Here is a 27,403-nt window from a genome sequence, read left to right on the forward strand (position 1 = left end):
CTCCGTAGATTCGGAGTTCCACGGGGAAAATTTGAAATGGAGATAGGGATCCTCGATTTTTCGAGGATGGGACGGGTTTGAGGTGGGTATGAGAATACTATCCCCATCCCTGAATTCGCCCCGAATATTATTATTAATAAATAATAATAAGATTTTTTTTTAAAGTAATAATAATATTGATATTAATATTATCATTAATAATAATGATAAAATAATAATAATAATTAAATATAGGGATGGGGTGGGATGAGGATTTGATCTCCGTGGGTTCCGATTCGAGGAATTCCCGAACCCAAAAAAATGAAGACGGGACGAAGATAGGAATGACAAACCCGCCCCCGCCCCATTACCATCCCTGCTAAAAATCAACTCTAAACAACATTTAACTACTTTGAAATCATCCTGTGGTCTTATTCCATCTAAGAGCATTGACGTCATATTCTTAAACAAAGATTTTATGTTAAATTTTATATTTCACATGAAAAAAAAAACCCTTTACATCATACATTTAAATTTGATAAACCGGCATTTAGAGAATGAAATATATTATCTAAATATTAAAATATTATTTTCTCTATTTCTCATATTCTTCTTTCACATTTATCATTCATAGATAATAATAAAAAATTACAGAAGTGAGAAAAATATTAAAAATAAGTAAATATATGATAAATTATAGAAAAATTGATGTACTATTTAATAAAAATAGATATTCAAATTTAATAAAATATTTTTTTTCTATCTTAAATTTTGAATAAAAAATTTGACATAAATGTTCTAACTTATTACCTATTAACCTAATACTATTTATTTGATTGAGAATTTTTTTTTGATAATCTTAATTATCTATCTAATGTTATCAACAAAAATTCTATTTAATTTAGATAATTAGTGATTCTCAAATAATGATTCATACCACATAGATAAAAGAGGCATGTAACATAGAATCAGAAAATCTTAGAAAAATAAGATTTTTCTTAATTCTGCGATTAATGAAATTTTTTAATCAAAAATATCCTCAGATATTTACATTTTGGGATAAAAATAACCTTAAAATTTTTATAACGAAAATTTTATTTTAAATTATAAAAACTATATATATATATATATATATATATATATATATATATATATATATATATATATATAAATCAAATAATATTTTATTTTATTTTATTTTTCATAACCTTAGTTATGTGATTACCTAATAATCATATAACTAAGATTATATAGGATAACTTAACTAAATATACCCTAAATTCAAACCTCAAACTCTAACCCTCTGTTTAGATGGAGTGAACGAAAGTTCGTTAATCGGAAGGGGAAGAGAGGGGAAATAAAGTATTTATATTTTTTTATTTGAGAGGGAGGGAAGGTTCATTAATATAACATATGTTACAGTGTTTTGGAGGAAAGTGAAGGTAATGAAAATTAAATATATAAAGTTATAAAATTATCCTTACTTTTGTTATAAAATTACCGGGTTACATGTGTTCATTAACGAGCGTCAGCGTTGGCATCGACATCAGCATCGTGGAGTGCGAGCATCGGGCGGTGCAAGTCGAGTAGTGCGAGTGTTTTTCGTCACAACAAAAAGAATATCTAAAATAATAATATTTAGAATTAATATAATAAAATATGGATAAAATCTTAATATAAATTTTTAATTCACTTTATCCTTCCTTACACCTCAAATTAAAATATAAAAAATTCTTTCATTTAATGAATAAGAAAGATCAAAATTTATCCTTTCTTATTTTTCATTTTGCTCACTTCCTTCCAAATAAAATTTTACATTTCTCTTCCTTTTATTTATCCTTTTCTCCTCTTCCCTCACCTCCTCTCAAATAGTGCATAAAAAAAAAAAGACGAGATCTTTTGTCTCATAATCTCTTTGTCTCCTTATATTTAGGACATTTAAACGGTTTTTTTTATCATCACTCAAGTTCTGTCAATATCTCTAAACTCTAAATTTTGATTTCTAATTTCTGATTTCTGAATAGAGATTTTATTTTTTTCAGTAAAAAATATATTTTCTTTTATCCTTTAACCAATGGAAGAGGGGATAGGGAGATTACGAGATCTTCTCTCAAACCCTAAACCTTCCTTCCTAAACCCTGGACGCGCGCACACAGCGTCATGTCAAACCTTCCTTTAGACACAGGAAGCCTCCATCCAGCACTGACACACCCCATCGGGGCACATGGTCTCATTTAATGGGGACTTTAAGAAACCACCTGATTCTAAAGTGACTGAAAGGGGTAAGCTAGTAGTAGTAAGTCCTCTTCAAAGCTCAAGTCTTTTCCCCTCCTCCCTCCTTCCCCTCTTAACTCTGTTCATGGGTCTTCCTTCTCCTCTCTTCTTCCAGGTCCTCAAGAAGCCGCTGCTACCTGCTCAATCCCCATCAATCCCTGCATGGAAAAACAGCACTGCCGCTTGCTCCTCCTCTGCCTCTTCCTGCTGCTCGCACTGCTTCGGCCTGCAGACTCCACTCTGAAGTGTCCTCCTCAGCCGCAAAGGCATCTTCTGACTTCTGCTGCAGCTGCAGCTTCCGTGGCCGATCAGTCCATGGAGGTGCACGCCAAGAACGAGTCCAGAAGCAGCGCCGAGGTTGAGGAGAGCAAGCATGAAGTGCCCAATGGTCCGAACCCTGTCTCAAACAGGTAGAGAGGCCGCGCATGCATGAGCATGTTTACTCACTGTTCTTGTTCGATCAATTATCAGACACTTCAGTAGTTGTTATTGTTGTTGTTGGTGTTGTTGAATGCACAGTTCTCGGTGTAGTATAAAAGAAGGTATGGTTGCTTCCTTAGGTGGGAAGTCATTGGAGTGGTGGGAAAAGTTGGGCGATGGTTTTGCTGGATTGAGTTGAAATATGAAAAACAGATAAATTTTGCAGCTTTTTGGATGAATCTTTACCTTGTAATGAAACCTGAAAAAGTAGCATCTGGTGTGGGGTGAAAGGTTAAAGTGGAGTAACTAGTTAAATTTGGAGGATTTCAGTCAAAGTTAAAAAATTAATTGTGCGTAATAATATTATTAGAAGGAGTTCAACTTTGTTGCATTCGATCCAAATCTATCATTTTGCTTGTCAAATGCAAAGATAAAGGATACTAATGAAGAGTTCATCTTGCCTTCAAGAGCAAGTATTATACCTTTCTTCCACCTATGCAAGTAATGGCATACTTCTATTCCTACTTTCCTCCTCTTTTCAATCTCTTTACTCTTAAAATACATGCAATAAGATTTCAAACCTTGTTTATAGAATATTGCAATAAACACTAAAATACACGCAATAACTCCTACAATATCAAATAAAGTCCACCATGAACCACAAAATATCATAAGATAGTGTTCACAATTCCGAGGAAGACGGCAAGAAAAAACCAAAATTGTCCCAAAACTATTGCTTCCTAAACAACCTTAATCACTTTAGCAATGATAAACTCAAAAATTGTTCAAGAACAACAATACAATCTTTAGCCCAACTCAGCTATAGAATGCAACTAACCATGTCTAGATGTCTAGAATGGATCACCATAGACTCATCCTCCCGCAAATATTAAAGCAAAATCTAACATACCAACTAGAATACATTTTTAAAGTCATTATTAAGAGTATTCAAATAAAAATATCTCTCTTTTATTCATAATTAATTATAATTTAAGATAACGTGCATTACAATTCATTTTTTAACTGGCCAAAATCTGGCCAGATTTACCATATCAATATTTCTTTATTTGTGGAAATAGGAATCAAGATTGATGAGCTCTAGATCATCATACGCACTGCATGGCACTGAACTATCACTATTAAGAACTCATTAATGCATTCTCACTATTCCAAAGCATAAACTCTCGGACTGTTGGATGCTGAAGACTTTGCTTTATGGTTAGTGTGCTCCAGCTTACTTTAGTCCTCCAACTGGCTGAAAGGGAACTGAAAGCCACAGAGGAATCCTGTGACTCTTTGTGAAGCTTGTAGTTGTTACTGAACAGGCTTGATTTGGAGTTTTGACAGCCTTTGCTTTGGCTAGCTTCTTGTGCATGCATGGTTATGTTTAGCAGCCATGTGTCATTTGCATGCTAGTTCGCAACTCCCTTTAGTACTTTTTTCACTTTGCTTTTACAGATTAATTGAATCCATGCTCTTCGTTGACGGTCGACGCAGTTGGCAGAGAGCCTAAAAGAGGAAATCGATGTAAAATAAAGTTTAGGCAAAAATAAAGTTGACATTTTTTTATATATAAAATTATTCCTCTTATAATTTATAATTTATTATTATTATTATTTAATTGTTTGATTTTTTATTTTTAACTTTTGAATTTTGAATTTTTATTTTTAGTTTTTGAATTTTTATTTTTAATAATCCAGATATTTAATTTTTCGAATCGATTAATCTTACAAGTGATGAGTTTATGTTAATATGTACATTTATGTATCAAAATATTCCTTATTTATTTTATGAATAATTATTTTATAAAGATAAGTATTTATCGTTAATCATTTACTTTTATGTACATGTATGATTAATAATAAAATTCTATTGATTAATGAATATATTAATCTTAAAAAAGTCCCTGATCGAATAGATATCTAGAGGGGATATGAATATTTAAATCAATATTGAGTATGATTAGGACAAGATATATCGAGGGATGGATATCCAAGTTGTACATGAGAGTGCCTCGAGTTTAGAGGTACACGGGATACCATCCGTTTAAAAAGAAACCACATATTAAGTATCATTGGTCATTCCTTTTATGAACAAGTGTAACTGATCTTTTAACTTAAGATCTTCATTTATTCTATGCGTGAAGTTATATACTTTGACGTCGTTATTAGTAATATTTAATCGGACTATGATTAATACGATAGTTATGTGTATGACAAAGCGTAGAGAGAATGGTGTTGAGTCAATAAAGAATTCATCATTTTCTTGGATTAGGAGTTAAAATTCTTGCCACTTGATAGATATATTAGTGATTTGGAATCTATGACCATGGGAGAAATGATTTTATCATTCAAGAGAAGTCTATTATATCTTGAAAATTAAGTAAAACAATTAATTTGGTGATGATGCATAATATACCGAATTGATTGGGATGTAGGGTAGATTAAGAGATTGAATTATATAGTAATCGGTTCATAGTGATTTATAATTTAAGACTAATATTAATTTTATCACGTTGGGTGACTAAAAACTGTTACTAGACGATTACTTTAATTTATGTATGGATTTACACTGCCTTTGTGTATAAAACGTAGAGGGTCACACATATATCACATAGACATGAACATTATCTATAATTGATTATTTTAGTGAATACTAAAATTAATCAACAAGAATTAATTGAATTATTAATTAATTCTAAAATATTAGAAGTTAATACGGGTCAAAATCAAATATTGTTTTATTTGATTCAAAGAAGAGGGAGTAGAGAATTTGGATAGATATAATCATGATGATCCTTGAAAAATTTGAAGAGCCATGACACTTCATCTTTCTTAAAAAGTTAATGGAAGTCATAATTCTACTTAAATGAAGAATTAATGGAGACTTTAACTCTCCATCTTTCTAATTAATGGAGGACATAATCTACTTAATGAAGAATTAATGGAGACTTTAACTCTTCATCTTCCTTAGAGGCTATAAATAGTCACCCTTAGAAAGGTTGGATGGATGAGCTCTTTTTCACTATTCTTTTCTTCCATCAAAAAGGATCGATAAGGTTTCCAAAAGGTTTTATCGATTCAAAATACTAACACTTAAAGAATCATATCAAGTTCGTGATCTAATTCGCATGAATACCGCTAGAGGAGTCATACGTGGATCTCTTATTTGTTTGTGATATCATTCATGCCTATCGAGAACTCGAGGTATATTTTTATATTATTTTGTTTAAAACTATATGTATCACAAAGAGATCCATGATTCAATAGAAAAAAAATTAATTTTAATCTATGTATTCCACTGTGCTCCGAATCCATCAATTTAGTCTCACAAAAATTTATCACATGTCATTAGGGTAAATTCGAGAAGCATCAAATGGCCCAACAATCATAATAGGGTAAATTCGAGAAGTGTCAAATGGCCCAACAATCATAATTGGATTTTCTGGAATGAATCAAGCCGAGTAAATGTCTTTATTGGAAATTGATCTCAGTTGCTTTAGTTGGCACCACTATTACCTTACCATTTGTGCTTTATCTCGAGGTATTCAGATGTTTGAGATTGGATTTGAATATGGTTGGTCGGTATTTTAAAACTTCTTAAAAGTTTTTTTTTTTTGTTGACATTATGTATGATCCTGTCCGGGTGTGAGTAGATGGACGCTGGAAAGGTGGCGCTCACGTTAACTGGATGTCGATTGAAGATGGTGTGGACCTCCGACGAGCTAAGCCTGCAACCACAGAGTCGTTAGTGCCGAGCTGGTGAGGGGTTACCCGGCGATGGCCCTTCGACGCTTAAGTCAGCTACCGACGACAAGCAAATGAAGTAGAGAGGAAAGGAGCAGCAGCATGACTCTAGCTACAGTAGTAAAAACATACCTTCGTCGATTCCAGACTGAATCGGGCTCGGGGTTTTGTACCTCCGTGACGAAATCTGCTAAGGACTGTGCCTTAATGGTCGTTCGGGGTTGATATTGGATGTCAAACTCGTTGAGCTCCGTTGTCCATTTAATCAACCGATCGGACGTCTCTGGGTTAAGCAAGACTCTTCCCAAAGGGTTGTTGGTCATCACAATGATAGTGTGAGCGAGGAAGTAAGGACGGAGCCTTCGGGTGACAAGTATTAATGCAAATGCGAGCTTTTCAAGACCGGTGTTGCGAGATTTAACATCCTTTAATATATGACTCAAGAAGTACACAGACTGGTCTTCATCGTTCTGCCTAACCAGCGTCGAGCCGACAACGTGCTAAGTCGAAGACAGATAGATCCAGAGCGGTTCGCCAGCAGTAGGTTTGGCTAATACAGGTAGCGAGTTCAGATATGCTTTAAGTTCCTTGAAGGCCTGATCGCACTCTTCATCCCATTGGAACTTGGTGGCTCGATGCAGGATATTGAAGAAAGGAAGGCTCCAGTCAGACGACTCGGAGATGAACCGTGATAATGCTGTTATCCGCCCGGTGAGGTGCCGAGCTTCCTTCAAGTTTCTTGGTGGTGGCATATCTTGGAGTGCTTTTACCTTGCTGGGGTTTGCCTCAATGCCCCGCTCGGTTACGATATATTCCAGGAAGCGTCCACTCTTCGCGCCGAACAGACACTTCTGAGGATTTAACTTGATTCCGTACGCTCGGAGGATCTGGCAGGTCTCCTTGATATCTGCACAGAGATCAGCAGCTCAGAGGGATTTAATTAATATGTCGTCGATATATACCTCCATGTTACGGTCAATCTACCGTCAGAATACTTTGTTCATCAGCCTCTGGTAGGTGGCTCCTACATTGTTTAGGGCGAACGACATTACATTGTAGCAATACGTGTAAGGGATCGGTGGCCGGCTAGAAGGGGGTTGGATAGCTAGGTCACCCCCAACTTCTTTTCTTCTCTTCAAAAGATTAGTGTACACGCGGAAATACAACTAACTAATGAAAACAATAAAGAAAGAATACCAAATCGTTAACAAGCTCGATGTAACGTGGTTCGGAGATTGCTTGCTCCTACTCCACGGCGTGTCCTTGAGGTGGACGAGCCCTTGATCCTTCGGTGGATCAATCCTTGGCAATCTTCGGCTAGAGCTTTCTTCTTCTCGGTGGAGTAAACCTCTCACAAAGGATCTCTTCCTCACGTTCCCACATACGACGCCAAATTTGATCCTGTCCGGGTGTGAGTAGACGGACGCTGGGAAGGTGGTGCTCACGTTGGTTGGATGTCGACTGAAGATGGCGTGGACCTCCGACGAGCTAAGCCTGCAACCACAGAGTCGTTAGTGCCGAACCAGGGAGGGGTTCCCCGGCGATGGCCCTCCGACGCTCAAGTCAGCTACCGACGGCAAGCAAATGAAGTAGAGAGGAAAGGAGCAGCATCGTGACTCTAGCTATAGTAGTAAAAACATACCTCCGTCGAAACCTGGGGGTCCTTATATAAGGCTACCAAGAGGCGCGTGCACACTTCCCAAGGCGTGCACGCTTCTCAAAGCATACTTGGAAAGGACGTATTAGAAAAGCGTGCTTGATGCCATACCTTAACAACCCGAACATATCCATGACGCGACAGTGGAAGCTTCCACCGTACGATTCTCTGTCCGACCATGCCGCCGACCATGCCGCCTGCCGATAACACTGGTCCCTAGGAAGATATCGCCACCTGCTCCTTTTGTCCGTTATTGAGCCGAGTGGGAGAGCCGCTCGGTTAGTCTGTTGTTCGGGTGACATAATGGCCGGGTCGAGCGTCCGCTCGGCCAGTGATCTATTATCTAGCTCAGGCGAGGGAGCCCTGCCTGCCAAGTCGAGGTTGTGTCCATTGTTCTACCGAGTGGGATGGTCGCTCGGCCTTCGTCTCTCCCTGCTTGAGCTTTATGAGCGTCAGAAGTCTGGTGTCTGACTGAGTTGTCGGGGCGTCAGACCGGTTACTCTTCCTGCTGACCAAGAAGGTAGCCCGCCCAATCGGACGCCTGCCCAGGACGTTGACCACTTTGACCTCCTGTCGAATGAACCCCACCTTACCACCAAATCAATGTATTTGACTCTTCAAACCAACTAATCATGAGACGTTGAACTCAATCTTATGAAAATTTTTTAATTGCTACTAAAATAAAATAAATTATGAAGAGCTTATAGAAACACATCTAGGTGATCAATATTTTTATACTCACTTCTCAGGGACGCAAAATCTCCTCATGCAAAAAATATCTTTTGGAACCTAGAAATAGGATCTTGATGATCTCAAATTTCATTTTACCCAGTCGATTATCGAATATTTCACTTAACTTTTTACGATCAAGGTGAATATCAGTTTATCCTCAAAAGTTTTCAGACGTTTTCATTTTAAACCTACAAAGATGAAAGATGGTTTGAGAATAATATTACTTGGGTGACATTTGAAATACATCTAGCATTTACAGGCTTTTAAAATGCCCTTGAGGCTTAATTAATACCAAATACTTCTAAAATACTACTAAATAAATTAGATGATAATTTAAAATAATAAAATAGGTTTGATCTCAGATAGAAGCATTTTGATAATAAAATAAATTTTTTAGAACATTTTCTCATTAAAAAACTTGAAGTGTAATGAAAAATTAAATAACATAGGCGATATTTTAATATTTTAAATTATTTGCAAGGTGAAGTGAATATTAAATAAATATTGGGGCAAAGTGATAATGTTTTTCCCAAATCCGCCGCATTGAGTTGGGTCGATCCGTTCTCGTGGTAGATCAAGAAAGGGAAAGGGGATCGGAGGAGAACGACGATCGGGCAGGAGAACGATGACGGAGGCACAGGTGAGGAAGAAGCCGGGGATGACTAGCGTGAGGGAGATGCCGCTGCTCCAGGACGGGCCGCCTCCGGGCGGGTTCGCCCCGGTCCGCTACGCCCGTCGCATCCCCAGCAAAGGCCCCAGCGCCGCTGCCATCGTCATCGCCGCCTTCGGCGTCATCTCCTGGGGGTTTTACCAGGTCGGGCAAGGGAATAAGATCCGCCGGTTCGTTTTCTTCTTCTCCAACCAACTTTTCCTAATTCAGAACTCCTATATTCTGCATTATCTGCGAATTTGTTTTATTATTTTATTTTATTCGATGGTGATGAATCTAGATTGGCGTGGTGGATCTTTGTTCCTACAAAAACATGACTTTTCCTGATTATTAGATATCCACGGGCCTTGTAAATTTCACTCCAACAGCATTATCTATAAGTTGTTGGCTGGATACTCTATACTGAAGAATCTGTCCTCACGTGGGCACGTTACATAGCAGTTTGTATGTTTATCAAAACCTTTTTTTGGTACAAAGCATCGATCTTTTGGCAAAATCTTTATGTATCCTTTAGTCATGCTGCAAATTTTACATGGCTGATTACTGAATCTATCCTAAACATAAAAAAGCATGAACGTTACCCAAACTTCGATTACAAATAGAATTTACATTTCATTTGGGTCACGTTAATTTCTCCATTGTCCATGTGACAGCTAAGCCTAGCACATTTTCTCAATGATTTACCAGAATTGAGTATTTAATCAAACTAAGAGTTAGATTGGATATGCATTAGTTTTTCTCATCAATTCGTTTAGGCTATCATAATTTATCTAGTTGCTCAATTATATTAACATTGAGATGATATGGCAGGTTTGATCCCTTAAATCGACTGTGTAGACAAGAAGATGGAAAATGTAATAGTATCAGAACATAATGCTACATTTGTTACACATAAAAGTGTGGATTAGATGAGAGGCGATGTAACATTTGTGCTAGATCTGTTAACTGACAAAGTATGTATTAGGTTTATGTGTAACTCCATATTTGTATGCCCCTTCAATTTTAATTCTTGTAAAGTAAGGAGGATGAGATCTCACATAAGTGTTCCCCAAAAGAAAGATGATTCTTGTAATGGTCTGGGTGATACTGGTAATGATGATTTGGAGTTACTGCTTCTCAATGGTATCTATATGTCTCAAACAGTTTCCTCGACACATTATATTAAGCACACACAATCCTAGAGAATTGGCGCAATATCATTAATTTCCAATATTTTGTAATCTTTCAACCCTTCCTAGAGGTAAAATGATGGGAAACACCCTCCTAACCAGCACACACAATCCTAGAGAATTGGTGCAATATCATTAATTTCCAATATTTTGTAATCTTTCAACCCTTCCTAGAGGTAAAATGATGGGAAACACCCTCCTAACCATCACCACCCAGAGAAAGGGGTTCATAACTAAATGGAAGAAATGCTTAAGAGAAATTCGAAGAAGTATTTTTTAACACTAAGAAACTCTGTATTTAAGGGACATGATGACTGATAGTAAAGTTTGGTTATTTGCCAAAACGAAATTGTTGACTGAATGAACTTAATTGTGTTAATAAAGTATGGTTAACACAACTATGATTTCTTTCCTTAAAATACAGCTGTGGTTTTAGTTTGCTACTAATTACTTATGTAATTAATTTAGTGCTAGAAAAGAAATAACTGGCTATGTTTTTAGCAGATGAATTGTATGTGGTGGTTTTACATTTAATATGTACTTTTTACTAAACTGTTATATCAATGTGGTTCTAGCTTTTGAGTTCTGCAATGCTAGTGGACATTGCTATTCATGTTTTTGTAGTTATTTTCTACAAAATCAGGGCACTTGCAATTTTGAATTGTATTTCATTAAGTAATTTTCTGTGTGAATCCAAAGATTAACCTTTCCTAATTTTTTTTAATAAAGATGCTCATCCATTTGGCATTACTTTCTCTATATAGGCTCTTGTTTAACATGATTGATTAATCTTTTGTCATGTTTGTAATGCTTGTCACTGGGGCATCTTCTGCTTACAAATTTTAATACAACTTTGCCTATGTTTTACTCTGAATACAGCTTCCATCTATTTATTTCCTTATTGCAGTTACCTAATACCTTGTTTTATTTGCAAAATTTAATTATAACGTTCCTCTTACAAACTTGTATATAGTCGCCATATTTATGTTTCAAGAAGAGGTTATCAATTCCATGATGGCTTTTAAAATAGCATCCGAGACCCCGATCCCAAAGTTTTACTTTTTTATGGTAATGTTTAGGCTACAACTAGCAATCTAAAATATCTAACTTTGTTGAGTTCTTTTAGTTACTAGCATGCATCATTTTACTGGCACTTGAATTGCTGAAAATGGAAGCTGAGAGGTTTGGTTGTATGTCTTGTGTTTTGCATGAATTGAAGTGAAAATACCTATTAGACATCCAATTCATTCTAATAAGAGTGAAATCCATGGGGATGATTTTAAGTATGCTCTAGGATCTCTAATCTTTTTGCTGAATGGAGTTTTTTCAACTGCTAATACAAGATGAGTCTTCCTCAAGTGGAAACGTGCCTGCTAAGTTGATGTGACTCCAAGAAATTCATGTTTTGGGTTTTATGGATCGAGCAATGCGTGGCCATTGCCAGAACTTTCTTACAGAGTTACCACTCATTTCTCCATATCATCTTTGCATGTTTTACTTTTTATTCAATAAAAATTTGTTTAATAGTGATTTATTGTACTATTTATACACTTTCCTCCTTTCTGGTTTACTTCTACTGTCTATTTTCTTCATTCTCAGTCTCAATCAAACCTTTTCCATTAATTTGGAGAATGTTATGTTGTTTGTGCCAAAGAACATTTTTCTAAATATGCTTTTGTGATTGGAACCAGTGCTTTGAAGGAAGAGAAATATGCTGCTCGTAGAGCATTAGTGCCAGTGCTTCAAGCTGAAGAAGATGAACGGTAAATAAAATATCATTGCTACTAACTTCATTCTAAATTTCTGATGTACATTTCACCTTTTCCATAAACAGTAAACCACTAGTAATATAAGCTTATTTATGGAAGATAATATTCATGTGGTCACTCTTAAATAGTTGGGATAAACATGATGGGATAAAGACAGTGATGATTATGCATCCACTACCTTCCCTTTAATGTTTTTCTCAAGCATTGTACACTTCCTTGTAGGTTTGTCAAGGAATGGAAGAAATATTTAGAAGAGGAAGCTAGGATCATGAAAGATGTTCCTGGATGGAAGGTAGGAGAGAGTGTCTACAACTCAGGAAAGTGGATGCCTCCAGCAACCAGTGAGCTGCGACCAGATGTATGGTGATATAGTCAGAATCCTCCGAATTTGGGGCATTCAGCACTATGAACATTGATCTTCACCTTCTGCTATTTGAATCGTGTAGTGATGAAAAGTCACCTAATTTTGTGTTTTGGCTATAACATTTGCTGGTCATAATCCTACAATCCTTTTGGAATTAAACATCTTGGTTTACAAACCAAGTGAATAAGATTTCAGGGTTCATAAACTTAACTAAGTGAACCTTTGCTTGTTCAAGTGTTAGCTGATGATGAATCATGAGATGATGCAAATTATAATTTCAGGGCTTTTTTTCTCTTTAGAAAATATTGTAGTTTTACAGAAACCTTCAAAGTTCTCTGTAGATTGATAAGATGCGGTTCTTTTTATAATTTTTATTTTTTTTAAGTTGATATTAGGTATTTCGTATATTTTTTAGTTGGTATTTTCTAAATTCTGGAGGGGATCCGTCTAGTCTTACAAAAATATTTCATTAATCATTAAAATAAATTATAGCACTTATGGATCCATCAGCCTACTATTTTTAAGATAAAATTTATCTATTAATTTGTTAAAATTGTAACTCTATCTTTAATAAGAAATTAGGAAGATCTTTTACCACTAGCCCCGAGAGCAATGAGATGATGTTGTAGTTTGAAAATGATATAATAATGATATATATTTATATCAATTTATTTCAACTTTTATTTTTTTTCAAAGGAATAAAACTAAATCTACTTTTTAACTCTTTGTCATGCAAAACCTAATAAACCCACATGCCATCGTCACCTATTTAAGTTGAGGTTTATCTCTTCTTATCTAAAGACAAACTATATTCATTCCATTGCTATGTAATTATATTCCCTCGTGCCATTTTTTTTTCCAACTTTTCTTTTTGGATGAGGACTTGTTTGTTCATAAAACTTTTTAGGGTTTACATTCTTTCAGTCATGTGTCAATTTTTTAGCAGCCCTAAACAATTGATTAATCATAAACTATTTATATTATGATGGTTAAAAGAGCCTCTAATCCACTCATCTCATAAAACTACAATATTTTTGGATCCTCTAAATCTTTGCTTTAGAGAGAAGAGCCTTTTCAGTTACTTTAGCTAAATTCATCTATACTTTCAAAAGTTGATATGATTAATAAGCGCAACCTAATAGCTTTTCTATGTGTGAAAACATATAGTATAGCAGGAATCATTGATCATGCATTAGAATCATGTGCCTAAAACAAAATGCGGGATCACGATCGAGTTTAGGGTTTATGAGTCTAAGGATGCAATCCGTAAAAGGAACTAGTATTTTTTGAACAAAATGACGCATCAAAGTGGAAGTGAAACACCGAATCTAATGAGTGGATCAGAAGAGCATAAGTTTGAGATTTAGCATACTTAATTAGGTATTGTCCATTAATTTTTGTGGATATAGGCTTGAAATGTGATTGATTGGGATTATTAACACATGAACTTCATGTTTGAAACGCAATAATTAATTTAGTAAATATTGTGATTGTTTTAGTATGATACATTAACTTTAGTTAGTGTATGTTTGCTTGTATATTTAGGGTCATGTGCTAATAGTTGTTGATCCAAGATTGAGATCATGTGCCACATATCATAATTTTTTAAGATAATGAGTGTCCTAGATACGATTCATTGTGTTGATGTGTGTTTATTTGAAACACATGATCTTTGGTTCGCGATGAAATCATGTGTTAATACCATAATTTTGACGAGTTATTGTTCATTTTGACCAACATAAGAAGAAAATGATAAACAACAAAATGGATGAAGAAAAATTCTCTCTAGTTAATAAGTAACTCGTTACAAGCTCAAAAAAGTGCTTTAAACACAACATTTAGTATAAACTTGTATATGACCAATGACTATTGTTTCAAATGGTTACATACAAAATGTTAGCTAGCATGATCTCGTGCAATCTTCCTTTCTCACTCATGCCGTCTTAAGATAATCGATTCCTAACCTTGCTATCGCAAAAGATCTGACTGAATTATAGGTTAATGTTTTTCAGATTTCCGGCAATTCCTCAAAGTCCCCTGCCTCCATGAACACCTGCATCCAAAAATCTATTCCATCTTCTTTGCCACTGAATGAACAAAATGATGCCAAGGAATCATCCCAAGAGGTGTCATAGTCGGCGAAGAATGCATCTGACCACATATTATCATCGATATCGGAAAGCTCATACGGAGTAACGATAGCTTCTTTGATATCTTCATTGCTAGTTTCACACATCTTGTTAGAGGAATTGGTGCAAGGGTTGGTCAAGGTCTCACTCAAGGACTGACTTGGGGACGGAGGGCCGTGGCTCGGGCAATCCAACTTTGGCTTCCTCGTTGCTTTGCGGTCGATGGCCTTAGCCTTTGAGCCAAATTTGGGTGTGTCAATTTGGCACTTTCGCGGAGAATCCTGCACTGTTTGGGTCGGTTTGATTCGCTTCTTCAAGTGAGTGTGCCATACATTCTTGATCTCGTTGTCGGTTCGACCGGGTAGCTTAGATGCTATTTCTGACCACCTGACAACAAAACAACAGAATTTCATACTCATAGTACCTGATCAAATCCAAGAAAGAATCTTTAGGATGCTTTCACTGTCATACTACTCTACTTCAAACTGTTTGATCAAAACTTCATCACAAAACACCAATATATCACATTCACCTTCAACTTTCTAGAACTTCTTTTGTTTGCCAAGCAATATTTGTCCTACTAATTGAGGTCGGCTATATGAATCTTATCCTACATAGAACATCAACTAGAACTCGAACCCTATATTTATCGAAAACATTGAACTAAACCTCACCTATTGCCGAGAGTCTCATGCAAGTTTATTATGGTCTCTTCTTCCTCCATGGTATAGTTGCCTCTCTTAATGCCCGGTCGGAGATAATTAGTCCACCGAAGCCGGCAACTCTTCCCGCACCTCAACAATCCTGAAGTCAATCATATATCATCAAACCAACTGAAACTGAAATGCTTTCATGCCAGAAAATGCATTAGCTTCAGATTCAGAACCAATTTGAGTTTAGCAAACAAACTGAAACTAAAATGTTTTCTTTTGTTAATCTCAGAGACATAAGAACAAGCAAACAGAAGGCATATAAAAGAACAAGTACCAGCTTGTTTAGGCAGAGCTCTCCAGTTCTCATGGCCATGCTTCTCTACGTAAGAAATCAGCAGCCGGTCTTCCTCCGTCGTCCACGGTCCCTTCTTCAAGCCCATGTTTGAGCAACAAGGAGCTCTCACCATGATGCAGGTCGCAGGAAACAACAAACAAGCCGTTCCTTACTGCAAATTTCAATAACAGAGAAGGGATATCCTGTGTATATATATACATAAACGGCAGAAGCAAGTTCGAGGAAGGACAGATTGTTGGTACTCTGATCTCCGTCATTTTAAAAAATATTGTGAAGCCTTTGGATTGGTCGTGTGCATGGCTTGAGTGGAGAATTGTAGATTGGTCAAGACGGCATTGAGGTCACTCCATTGACAAGGAGCCTTTGGTTTGTAGTAGTGGAGAATGACTGCAGCGTGGGAAGGAGGAGAGGAGGTTGAGGTGTGTTTCAGAGGAAATTTGCAGGGAATTTAACAGAGATTTCTTTGAGGGGAATATTTATTTTGTTTATTTTTTTATATATATAGTTGGTCATAAAAAATAATTTAGAATATTATTTCTTTTATACAATTGTTTCATAATTCATTTTTTTTTTACTTTATTTCCTCTTTGGAAATGTCAAATGTACATACTTAATCTTTATTGTTAAAGGTAAAGCATCTCTTTTTGAAAGATTAAGATCCTTGCTTAATTAGTTAAACAAAAAGTTAATTAACCCTTTTGAATTATCTATGCTTAATTAGTCCTTCTAATGTAAAAAGGTTACATCTAGTTCTAGTTCAAAGATAAAAAGAGAAAGTGAAATGATTGTGACTTTTTGAAAATCCATGCTTGATTAGTCATTCTTGGACCAATACACCCTACTTTTGGACCAATTTCAAATTAAAATATCAAGATTTATAAGTAGGAAGTTAACTTTTGGATTGTCCATGAATAACAATTTTGGCCGTTAGAAATTACATTGTATTTTAATTTTTTTAATTGTCTAGCTTACATCAATTAATTATGAGACTCATTGATTCGACTTCATTAAAAAAAATTTTATCGACCACCAAAATAAATCAAAAAACGTAAAGAATGAGCCATCATCTATTAAAAAAAATTTATTCGTTAATGTACTAAGGCAACCTAATCTTTCACTCAAAGCAACATCCCTAGTGATATGCTAGATATCTATATTTATGGTCTTATCATATTCTTTAGTGTTTTTAGAAACTAAAATGATATCTGATTGGGCCTCTACTGGGCTGATCTAGGCCCAGACTCAGCCCATCTCGCTATTTAAGTTGAACTTAATAATTAATTTTAAAAACTATTATCATTCCAGTGACAGCTAGACTCAGACTCCAGGCATTAATCCACCAACCATCAACAAACCCTATAAATATATTTTTGGTAATTAATATTCACATTTTCTTGAATAAAATATGTGCTTTAAAAATAGTGCCGACAGCTGGATAGTGTGATAATACAAAGGCCACCTCTTATCTTATTTTCGTTAAATATTTGAAAAGATCTTCTATTAAAAAATATTTATAATTTATTTTAATTTATCAAAATTATTTTAATTATAATTATTTTTATCCAAATTGTTATATACTGTATTAGTTTTAGCAAAAAAAATGTAATCAATGTTATTTAACTAAAACCAGATTTACTAAATTAAAGGATTATTTTTCTAAACAAAATTATTATTATTATTATTATTATTATTATTATTATTATATTAGAATAAAAATATTTAGAGATAAAAAATAGTATGGCGGCCTTTTAAATATTTTTTAAATAATAATATTTGTGGTTGAAATATTGTTAGATCTAGTGTTTTAATCTTTCTCTATCTAATTATGAAACTTGTCTTTATCATTAGGTCACCAAATTGAATTAACCAAATTATTATTTTGCTCTATTTTTTAAAATAAAATTTTGAAAATGCAACGCTAAAATACATCGAATTATTTATTACATTTCCCTATATATTAATTTAATATATTATATATAATTTGATTTAATTTGGTTTTATTTTCTCCTAAATTCTCCATTTTTTAAGTGGAAAATGTGACAAAAAAATTAAGGAAGGATTAATTAAGAACAAAATTAATGAGGGGGAATCGCAGTCGGAAACCGGCAGTTGCCGGTCAACGTCTCTCTGTCTCTCTCCTGGAATTATTTCGTACCTTTATTTATTCCATTGTTTTTCTCTCCGTTTCGCTTCGTTCCTTTCTCTCCGACCATCTCGTTCCCGAACGCAGAACGGGAGAAAGCGAAACCCTAAATTTCTCGTCGAATCGTAGTTAAACAACAGATCTACCTCTTTTACTTGCCGCGATCTCCTTCCACAACCCGTGGATCTGTTCCCTCGCTTCTCGGATCGATCTGGGCAGCCTAGACCATCTCATACTCAGGTTCGCTAGATGCGCTCTTGTTCTCTTCCCTTTTGCCTTCGTTTACTTGATTTTCTTGTAATTTTTATTCGACTCAATGTGTTCGTTGGTTTATATTCCTGATTACGTGTTAAGGGAGTTAAATATTGAGGCAAAAGGTTTCATTTTTGTGTAGAAAATACTAGCTAATGCATCTACAGTTGATTTTTCATTCCAGTTTTCTTTTTTTTTTTTTAAAAAAAAATCATTTTGTCATTTTCTTTATACAATTGGATTTGGCATTTAACTGGATCCGGTGCGATCTATAATAAATTTGAGCTCGAACGGTATCGAACTGTAAGTAAAATCTAAGGCGCACTGATTTTGTCGGCTTTTCTTATTTGCTGTTATTCTTATGGACGAGTTGGATCTTAGGAAAGATAATTTCTTCAAATTTATCCTTATCCACCGTTTTCTTGCTTTGCATATGTTGTTTTTACATGTGAATCTATCAGTTTTTTTAATGTATTTATTTATTTATTTATTTTGAGGCTATTTCTATTGCCTAGTACTGGATGTTGGTTGATTGCTTATTTGCCTATAGGTAACCTAGCAAATCACACTCGTGCTTGAGATTAGAGCGTATCTGGTTATTTATCTTGAAGTCTCTTTGCTTTGGAATTAATTAACTAGACCCTTGGAATTCATTCCCCCGTTTATTGTCTATTTGATTATATGCGGCCTTTCCCTTGATTGGTATGAAATTTGATGCAGTTTGACGTTTACAATATCTCATTGCATGTAATGGAAAAACTTTCCTGTTTCTGAAACCATCTATCTTCAATACTGGTAGCTAAAACCTACTTATGTAGTGCATAAACTATCACAGTAGGGCCTAGGTGTAACTTTTATGCCAAAACTGTCTTTTCAAACTTTGAGTTAGTTCATTTTCCTGTTGGCATATTCGGCATTCTTCTTGAACTTAGGCAAATTGATCTAATTTAGGCTTGTTATTAAATTAATTTCCAACTGTGGTTGTATCTTTTTTCTCCCTGACATAATCTACCAATGCCATGTCAGTTGTTTATGTAGTTTTTTCTTTGCAACAACATATTTTGTGTATATTCTTTCTATTTGCTTATTATTCTATGACCTTTATTGTGAATTAAAAGACTAACCTGTTTCCATTGTTCTGGCAGTTGGTTATTGAGGAAGTATCAGATTAAGGTTGCTGTAAGACGAAGTACTCTCAATCTGTAAGGATCATGAAGAAAGCTTTTGATCAAACTGTTCGCGATCTGTAAGATTTTTGTAATCTTGCAACTCTTGCCTATAACTTGAAGTTAAATACTTTTGACTATGTTATCAAATATATCTATTGGAATGCTTTGCGTGTTTGATACATCCTCCTTTCTATTTCTATTAGTCAAGTCACTTAACTGACCTGTTGCACTTTTCCTGTGCTCTAGGAAAAGGGAGGTAAACAAGAAAGTCTTGAAGGTTCCTAGAATAGAGCAGAAGGTGAGTTATATGACACTTAAAACATTTCTACTTGAATTCTTGTAAATTGAGAAACTTACGAGAATACCATCTTAAAATGAGGATGGCAATTGAAAATAAAAATATATATAAGCTCAAAAATAGCATCTGAAATAGAATAATTTTAATTTGAACCAGCTTAAATTGGGCATATTCATGTATTTTTTATATTTTCTTTGGACTTTAGATTCTTGATGCGACCAGCAATGAACCCTGGGGACCCCATGGATCACTTCTGGCAGATATTGCACAAGCAACCAGGAACTCGTATGTATTTTATCCCTTCCCATGCTTATTCTTACAATTTTGTTTTCTGGAATCTCATATGTTATCCTGTACAGTCATGAATGCCAGATGATAATGAATGCAATATGGAAGAGGATCAATGATACTGGAAAAAACTGGCGTCATGTCTACAAGGTGCTTCTCACACTTTTTTGTATACTATTCGATCCTATGCATTTATTGTGAATATTTACAATTGCTAGTAGCTTCATTATGTTGTGTATTACATTGAATTTAGTCTTATAGAAACAATTCGACTAATATACTCAATTGTTGAGCTTTAGGCGCTGACTGTTCTTGACTACCTAGTTGCACATGGATCTGAGCGAGTGATTGATGATATAAAGGAGCATACATACCAGATATCGGTACTATAATATTTCTTCTCGCTGATGGTGCATCAACATGTGCCTATTTTTCTCTGTTTGTTTTACTTTGTATTTGTATAACTGGAAATAGTGCATGTCTTTCAGACTTTATCTGATTTCCAATATATTGATTCAAGTGGAAGAGACCAGGGAAACAATGTCAGAAGAAAATCTCAAGCTCTTGTAGCTCTAGTGAATGATAAAGAAAGGATACAGGAAGCTAGGCAGAAAGCTGCTGCTAACCGGGACAAGTATGCTATCTGAATTTTGGAACAATGCTGACATGATTCACTTTGCCTATTAAATGTGTCTTTTTTTTTTTGCATAGGTTTCGAAGTACATTTTCTAGTAGGCCTGGTTCATATCCAAGTCCTGGACATTATGGTGACCGTTATGATGATGAACGTTATGAAAGTCGCTATGGAAGTAGAGATGATGATCAGTATGGTAATGGAAAAGAAAGAGAATGGGGATATAGAGACGAAGACAAAAGTGGAAGAGCTAGTGACCCATATTGTCGAGAGGGAGATCGTTATGGCAGGTATTCTGATGAACGTTATGGTAAAGATGATTATAGGGATGATGAGAATAGAGGAGTGCAGGGAAATGATGATTATCAGTATGGTTCAAAAAATACCAGCTTAGGTAGAGGCCGCTCCTTTGATGATGATGATCGCTCAATTAGGTGATTTAGTCCTTACCTCAATGATATTTGTTTTTCTTTTGCCAAGCTTGAAGGTTGTTTAGTATTGCTTCTTGTGAAGCAGAAAAACTTTCAAATTTTTAATCGTGTCATTCTAAATTAATGTTTTACTAGTTGGTCAGCATCTGTCACTTCTACCATCCTGTTAATTTTTTCTGCAAAGCATTCTATATGATATGCTCTGATTTTGATGTAGAAGTGGCGGTGGCAGAATTGATGATCTTCCTCGGGATGATAGGTAGAGAGTTTGAATGTCTTTGGTGTTTTTGAGACTATAGACCATATTATTTAACTGTTGCTCACACCTTGATCAATGAATACTAAAATCACAGGCAGCTGGACTCCAGTCTTCCGGAGCAGAGTATTGGTGCACCACCAAGCTATGAAGATGCGATGAGAGATGCACATAGCCATTTGCAAGAAGATAGGTATGTCTATCATTATCATGTTTCTCGCTACTTATTTGGAGTCGTCTATGCAAATCTCATCCCGCCTATGAGTTCTATACTATGCAATATCACTCATTATATTCAAATTTAAAATCGTTTTTGACTATTGTTTCTTCATTCTTCCTCTATCCCTTATGCCTTCCATTCCAATAAATCTACTCTTTTATCTGTAGAATTTAGAATTTATTGTCCGTTTTTAACATGCCCATATTATCTCAATCCTATTTTCTCTCATTTTATCATTTATTAAAACTTCACCTAATTATATTCAAATATTAGATGCCTATGTCTGTACATACATTCTATTACCTTTTTTTGGTGGACAATCTCTTTTTCTGAAAGCAACTCTTCTTGTAGAAATTCAAGGGAAGTTAAAGCAGCTGTACCATCATCAAGTTCTCTCTCTGCACCTGCATCAAGCTTTCCTCGGGAAACTGTTAACCAGGATTCATCTTTTGCACCAGCAGCAAGCTCTTCAGTAAAAAGTGCAAACCATGGTGTAGGTAATGCTCCATCTGGTGTGTCCGCACAAACCAACAACATAGTGAGCAATGGTTTTGATGAGTTTGATCCACGTGGCTCTGTATCAGGTATTTACATATTATGGCTTTTTCTCAGTGTAGGAATAGCACTTGCATTTCTAGTCTTCACCTCCACAACTGGAACCTAAAATATCTGAATCAAAGTTTTCAAATTTATAAAAGACACATTAGGTAATGTTCAGAGTTTAATTTTGTCTTTGTTCACTACATCTGATTGAGCAGTTAGCAGTATTTTTTCCACCATGTGGTATTTAATTCTATTGAGAATTTGGTTTTACCCCTAGAATGTTTCAAAGAATTCCACATGATCCACTTTAACCCAATAATAGATCCTATTGTTCCAAAATTACTCAACAATCCCTTTGCTTAACGCACAAAAATATAAATCCTGAATTTTATGATAATTTAAGCAGTTAGTCATAGGCAATTCAACCTAATTAAAGTTAGCGTAAGGTAGGGTACATTATTAGTTTGAAATCAATAAACAAGTAAACTTGGACTCTTCCCCTATGTATGTGTGCACGCGCGTGTAACAGAGTTTTTCATCTGCAATAAGCAATGACGACTTGGTTAATTCTGCTATTCAGCTGCTTCACCTGCTGCTACTAGTCTTGAGACAAACTTTTTTGGATCAGCTCCAGTATCAGATCCGATTTATTCACTTGCTTTGGTGCCAGTGTCTATGACAGACACTGGACTCGAGACAGATCTTTCTGAAAATTCAGGTTTTGCTGCCAACTCATCAGCATCTGCTGGACTTAATCAGGTATGCACAATCAATGGTTGTCTTGATATTAACCCACCAATTCTAGCATATTATAGCATAAAGTTTGTAAAACATTTAAACTCACCAATTCTTAATTAGTGTCATCCTGGTGGTCTTCCACCAGATTATTCTGTGAAGTCTGACTCAGGATCTAGATCCTACCTACCTAGGAATAGGAAGAGGTCCCATTGTCAGATTTCATAATTACTTAACAGGATTATAGAACTATATAAAATAAATAAATATTTTAATCGCCTATCATTTCAATCATATCATGAATAAACTAAAATTACTCTAATAGTGCATATTCATGTGTTCCCATCTTTATCTAATAGGTGGCAGCTTCTTTTATGATGAATGATAATTATAAACTAGATGATAATAATAAAAAAAATAGATTTTTGTACTTGAGAGTTAAAAAAAACTAAATATATGAAGAAGATTTTTTTTTTTTTTAAAATATGGCATGAAAATTAAATGTCAGTTTTAATAATATTGAATTTGAACAAATGTATATTCTATCTATTCAAGGTTGTTGGGATTGAGATTCTACTAGGAAATGTAAGCAAACATAGGATTGGATTGTAGGCTTGTAAGGTAAATTGCCAAATTCTGATTTTAGTTGTTATTTGATATTTTAGGTTTGTTTGAACTGTAAGATCCTTAACCCCTGTTGCTGTAAATATCATAATTTTTTGCTTGTTAGCACTAAACTGTTGTTGCAGTCTCCTTCCGCACTTTTTTGTTCTTGAATAAGCGGATCTGTCTTATGGCCTTTTTTTCCAGTCTGGTGGAGATCCTTTTGGCGATGCACCCTTCAAAGCTACTCAAGAAAGTATCACTAGCCAGCAACATAGTTTTGCACCAGGCCCATCTTTTAATTCTTCAATTTCAATAGGAGGTGCTGAAACTCTCGCACCTACAGCATCCAATTTAGAGACAACAACCAACTTTGATTTTGATGGTTCCAATCCTGTATCGAATGGTCAACAAATCTCTTTTGCAAGTTCTGCAACTTTGACTGCCCAAGTGCCCACAACTCATCTAAGTAATGATGTACAAAGTTTGTTTGGCTCGCAAATAGGAGCAGCGACCTTTATTCCTATGCAGGAGTCTCAACCTGTTGCTCCGAGTAATGTACAGGGCAGCCTCTTTCAACCGTCTGCTTCTCCAGGCCCTTTTGCATCATGGGCAATGCCAACTACTACACAGAGTATTCACTCTGCCACTCCTGTAAACACACAGACCAACCAGTTGAACCTTCTTCCACAGGCTGGCTTGCAGGCCCCGATCAATATAGAAGTCAAGGCTGTAAATTCTTCTCCATCGAAGGACAAATTCGAAACAAAATCAACAGTCTGGGCTGACACATTAAGTAGAGGATTAGTCAATCTGAATATATCTGGATGTAAGTTGTCAATCTTTTAATCTATGTTTGTTTAATATGTTTTTTGCTCTTCTTTTTCAAATGCACTTAGTTTTCATCATGTGATAAGTTTAACCATTATTAATTTTATAAATTTTCTTGAAATATTAATGGCAAAGTGCAAACGGACCACTTAGTCACGCTCATATTGACATTTTAATATTTACATAATGCATCTGGATTCTTACATACTGCAACCATATTTGGAAGCATTTGTTGTGCCTCATATATCTTTGATCGTTTTTTTTTGCAGCCAAAATCAATCCTCATGCAGATATTGGTGTAGACTTTGATTCTATAAACCGTAAAGACAAATGGAAAGAAGAGAAGAAGCTTTCTACTGCTCCAACGTCTATCACCACCATGGGCAAAGCTATGGGATCTGGTTCTGGCATTGGACGAACCGGTGCAAGTGCTCTCTCAGCCCCTATGAATTCCGGCATGGGCATGGGACTGGGCGGTGGCGCTATGGGAAGGGGGATGGGGATGGGAGGCTACAGTCGACCCATGGGGATGATGATGGGCACGAACATGGGAATGAACCAGGGAATGCCTTCCCATCCTGCCATGGGAGCTCCTGGTGTGGGATACAACCCCATGATGAACATGGGAAATTATGGTTCTCAGCAACCATATGGAAGAGGATACAGGTAAAGGAACAACTCCAGTCTTTGTATCTGACTTCCAGAGTTCTATACGTTGTATTTTATTTGTTGATTCTCTGGTGAATTTTGATTGAGAGGGCACAAACATAACATATATGATCTTGTACATGACTCTTGCGTCGCCCCTGTAGCTGCTGTTTGTTGGTGTGATACGAGTCTCAGTTTGTTATCCCTATTTTTTTTGCAAATTCTTTAGCTTAAAGAATTATTTTAGAAATCCTGCTTTAGTTGAGTTTGCATCTTTAGATTCTTGATTTGTTTGTTTGTTTTTATTATTTTGTCTGTGTTTCAATGATTTTTTTAGTATTTTATATTAAAAATTATAAATGATTTTAAAATTTTAAGAATATAATTCTTTCCATATATTCCTGTAATTATATGAAAAATAGAATTATTAAGTGGCTGAAAACATCATGCACGAATTAGTTTCGATAAATATGAAATTTACATTGAAAATTTTGTCTTATTATTTTAATTATTAAAAAAATATCAAAATGTCACTTTCACACAGCGAGGGACATAAAACATGCTAAAAGTCATGGCGGAGAGGATAACTTGTTTTAAGCATCTAAACATATCACATTCTCATTAAACTCCTTTCTTTCAAACGATTATAGGGCAAAAAAAAGTCAATCATTTAACATGAATCGTCTAAAATATTCTTATATTATTTTATCATTCAATTGTATAGAAATTAACAATTAACTTTTACAATGGTAGAAATTAGTTGTTAAGTTTTTACACGTTGGAGTAATTAATTTCTACAATTATGATTTTGTATATTTTGATTTTATTTTTGAGTGATAATTTGATTAAAATAATATTTTAATAAGTTAATGATGGAGATTCCATGACACTCACTATATTTTTAATAAATATTATTTAATTACGACCGATCAGGTAAAAATTAGTATATATCTTCTACAATGTGTAGAAGCTAATTACTAACTTCTATGATGTGTAGAAATTAGTAATTATCTTTTACAATCATGACTTTATATCATTTTGATTTTGTTTCTCATTGATAACCTAATTAAAATAACATTTCAATTAGCAAAATAAACATTTAGACTCTATGATACTTATTATATTTTAAATTAACATAATCTACTCATAATTAAACAGGTAGAAACTAATATGAAACTTTTACTTGGTAGCTTTTACAACAATGCTAAATCTATGAATATTTTCAGGATCAAATAATGGAAGCGACTCTCATGTAACTATTTTAGAAAAATATGTACTAATATGATGTTTCTCTTAAGCTTAGGGTGTCCTTTTAAGATTTGCCTATACTATAATTATATGGATTTAATTCTAAAAAAATATATCTCAGTCTCATTATACTCCTTATTTCTCTTAAAGAAATAATTATAATTTATATCATCGAAATTATATGTGAGGCAATGGATAAATTAAGGAGTTTATATTAGTTTTAATTGGAATTGAAATAATTATAATTTATATCATCGAAATTATATGTGAGGCAATGGATAGATTAAGGAGTTTATATTAGTTTTAATTGGAATTGAAATAATTATAATTTATATCATCGAAATTATATGTGAGGCAATGGATAGATTAAGGAGTTTATATTAGTTTTAATTGGAATTGAAATAATTATAATTTATACCATTAGGCAATGGATAGATTAAGGAGTTTATATTAGTTTTAATACGAAGTCATTCCCAATTCTCTAAATACATCAATTAGTTTTGGCCTACATCATTAAGAGATTCAAAAAAAATAATATTTTTTAAATCAAAGGAATTTTATTAACTCATTAGTGATGTTAGTGAATATTATTATCTTAGATCTTATAACAAAGGTATGATTAATTTTATTAAACCTTTCTAAATTTAAAAATTCAGTAGACTGCTTTCAATTTATACTATATACAATATTTATAAAAATACATTAATTTTGATACATAACAAATAGAGCGGTAAATAAAACAAACGTTCGTGAATAAATTTAGTGTTCGACTTATTAAAAATTTATTTATGTCCATTAAATATACATAAGATTAATTAAATAAATAAATTTGAACAACCCGTTAAGCTAAACAAACTTGAACACATATGTGCTCAGCTTATTAATGTTCGTGAACAACGTTCATGAACCATATTTATTAATAATTTTTTTTTCAATATGCTAAATAAATAATAAAATAAATTAAATTAATTTAATTAATTTAATTAATTTAAATTATTAAATTCAATAACCAATCAAATAACTAATTGAGAACTGAGAACATCTAAATAAATCAAGCTCAAGCCAAACTTGAATTGAAAGCTCGATAACATCTAAAAGAACCAAGCTCAAGTCAAACTTCAAACAAGCTCAAGCTCATAAAAAATAAACCAAGTCAAGTTTGAACAATCATTTCAAAAACTTAATTT

The 27,403-nt window shown here is 34.4% G+C and overlaps 3 protein-coding genes across 7 annotated transcripts; 2 read left to right on the plus strand and 1 right to left on the minus strand.

The window, feature by feature from the left end:
• The first annotated feature begins 9,345 nt into the window (after positions 1–9,345).
• LOC121967408 (NADH dehydrogenase [ubiquinone] 1 alpha subcomplex subunit 13-B-like) lies at positions 9,346–13,014 on the plus strand. Its single transcript, XM_042517604.1, has 3 exons — positions 9,346–9,648; positions 12,339–12,410; positions 12,639–13,014. The coding sequence occupies exons 1-3, from the start codon at positions 9,434–9,436 to the stop codon at positions 12,781–12,783; spliced, it is 432 nt and encodes a 143-aa protein (XP_042373538.1). The 5' UTR covers positions 9,346–9,433; the 3' UTR covers positions 12,784–13,014.
• Positions 13,015–14,549: 1,535 nt separating this feature from the next.
• LOC121967409 (transcription factor MYB30-like) lies at positions 14,550–16,352 on the minus strand. Of its 2 annotated transcripts, XM_042517606.1 has the most exons (4): positions 16,160–16,352; positions 15,897–16,068; positions 15,584–15,713; positions 14,550–15,296 (listed from the first exon to the last, which is right to left on the minus strand). In XM_042517606.1, exons 2-4 carry the CDS (start codon positions 16,027–16,029, stop codon positions 14,789–14,791), a joined length of 771 nt encoding a protein of 256 aa, XP_042373540.1. In that variant the 5' UTR covers positions 16,030–16,068; positions 16,160–16,352; the 3' UTR covers positions 14,550–14,788. The 2 variants fall into 2 exon arrangements, with proteins under 2 accessions (XP_042373540.1, XP_042373539.1); XM_042517605.1 differs by having other exon boundaries at positions 15,897–16,352.
• A 1,730-nt stretch (positions 16,353–18,082) lies between these two features.
• LOC121967410 (clathrin interactor EPSIN 2-like) lies at positions 18,083–25,176 on the plus strand. 4 transcript variants are annotated; one of them, XM_042517610.1, is made up of 14 exons: positions 18,083–18,300; positions 19,458–19,558; positions 19,728–19,779; positions 19,985–20,064; positions 20,139–20,217; positions 20,367–20,450; positions 20,556–20,701; positions 20,779–21,135; positions 21,350–21,391; positions 21,486–21,581; positions 21,960–22,192; positions 22,780–22,910; positions 23,697–24,318; positions 24,590–25,176. In XM_042517610.1, the coding sequence occupies exons 2-14, from the start codon at positions 19,524–19,526 to the stop codon at positions 24,988–24,990; spliced, it is 2,358 nt and encodes a 785-aa protein (XP_042373544.1). In that variant the 5' UTR covers positions 18,083–18,300; positions 19,458–19,523; the 3' UTR covers positions 24,991–25,176. The 4 variants fall into 4 exon arrangements, with proteins under 4 accessions (XP_042373544.1, XP_042373543.1, XP_042373542.1 ...); XM_042517609.1 differs by having other exon boundaries at positions 21,353–21,391; positions 22,732–22,910; XM_042517608.1 differs by having other exon boundaries at positions 18,084–18,300; positions 22,732–22,910.
• Positions 25,177–27,403: the final 2,227 nt, after the last annotated feature.

The sequence above is a fragment of the Zingiber officinale genome, chromosome 3B (assembly GCF_018446385.1).
Source record: "Zingiber officinale cultivar Zhangliang chromosome 3B, Zo_v1.1, whole genome shotgun sequence".
Classification (NCBI taxonomy): domain Eukaryota; kingdom Viridiplantae; phylum Streptophyta; class Magnoliopsida; order Zingiberales; family Zingiberaceae; genus Zingiber; species Zingiber officinale.

Coding starts and splice junctions, on each gene's coding strand:
- LOC121967409 (XM_042517606.1), bottom strand. CDS start 16,029: ATGGTGAGAGCTCCTTGTTGCTCAAACATGGGCTTGAAGAAGGGACCG. Junction 15,714..15,896: donor AGCTCTGCCTAAACAAGCTG/GTACTTGTTCTT, acceptor GATTGACTTCAG/GATTGTTGAGGTGCGGGAAG. Junction 15,297..15,583: donor CATGAGACTCTCGGCAATAG/GTGAGGTTTAGT, acceptor TTTTGTTGTCAG/GTGGTCAGAAATAGCATCTA.
- LOC121967408 (XM_042517604.1), top strand. CDS start 9,434: ATGACGGAGGCACAGGTGAGGAAGAAGCCGGGGATGACTAGCGTGAGG. Junction 9,649..12,338: donor CAAGGGAATAAGATCCGCCG/GTTCGTTTTCTT, acceptor GATTGGAACCAG/TGCTTTGAAGGAAGAGAAAT. Junction 12,411..12,638: donor CAAGCTGAAGAAGATGAACG/GTAAATAAAATA, acceptor ACTTCCTTGTAG/GTTTGTCAAGGAATGGAAGA.
- LOC121967410 (XM_042517608.1), top strand. CDS start 19,524: ATGAAGAAAGCTTTTGATCAAACTGTTCGCGATCT. Junction 20,702..20,778: donor GCTGCTGCTAACCGGGACAA/GTATGCTATCTG, acceptor TTTTTTGCATAG/GTTTCGAAGTACATTTTCTA. Junction 24,319..24,589: donor CAATCTGAATATATCTGGAT/GTAAGTTGTCAA, acceptor TTTTTTTTGCAG/CCAAAATCAATCCTCATGCA.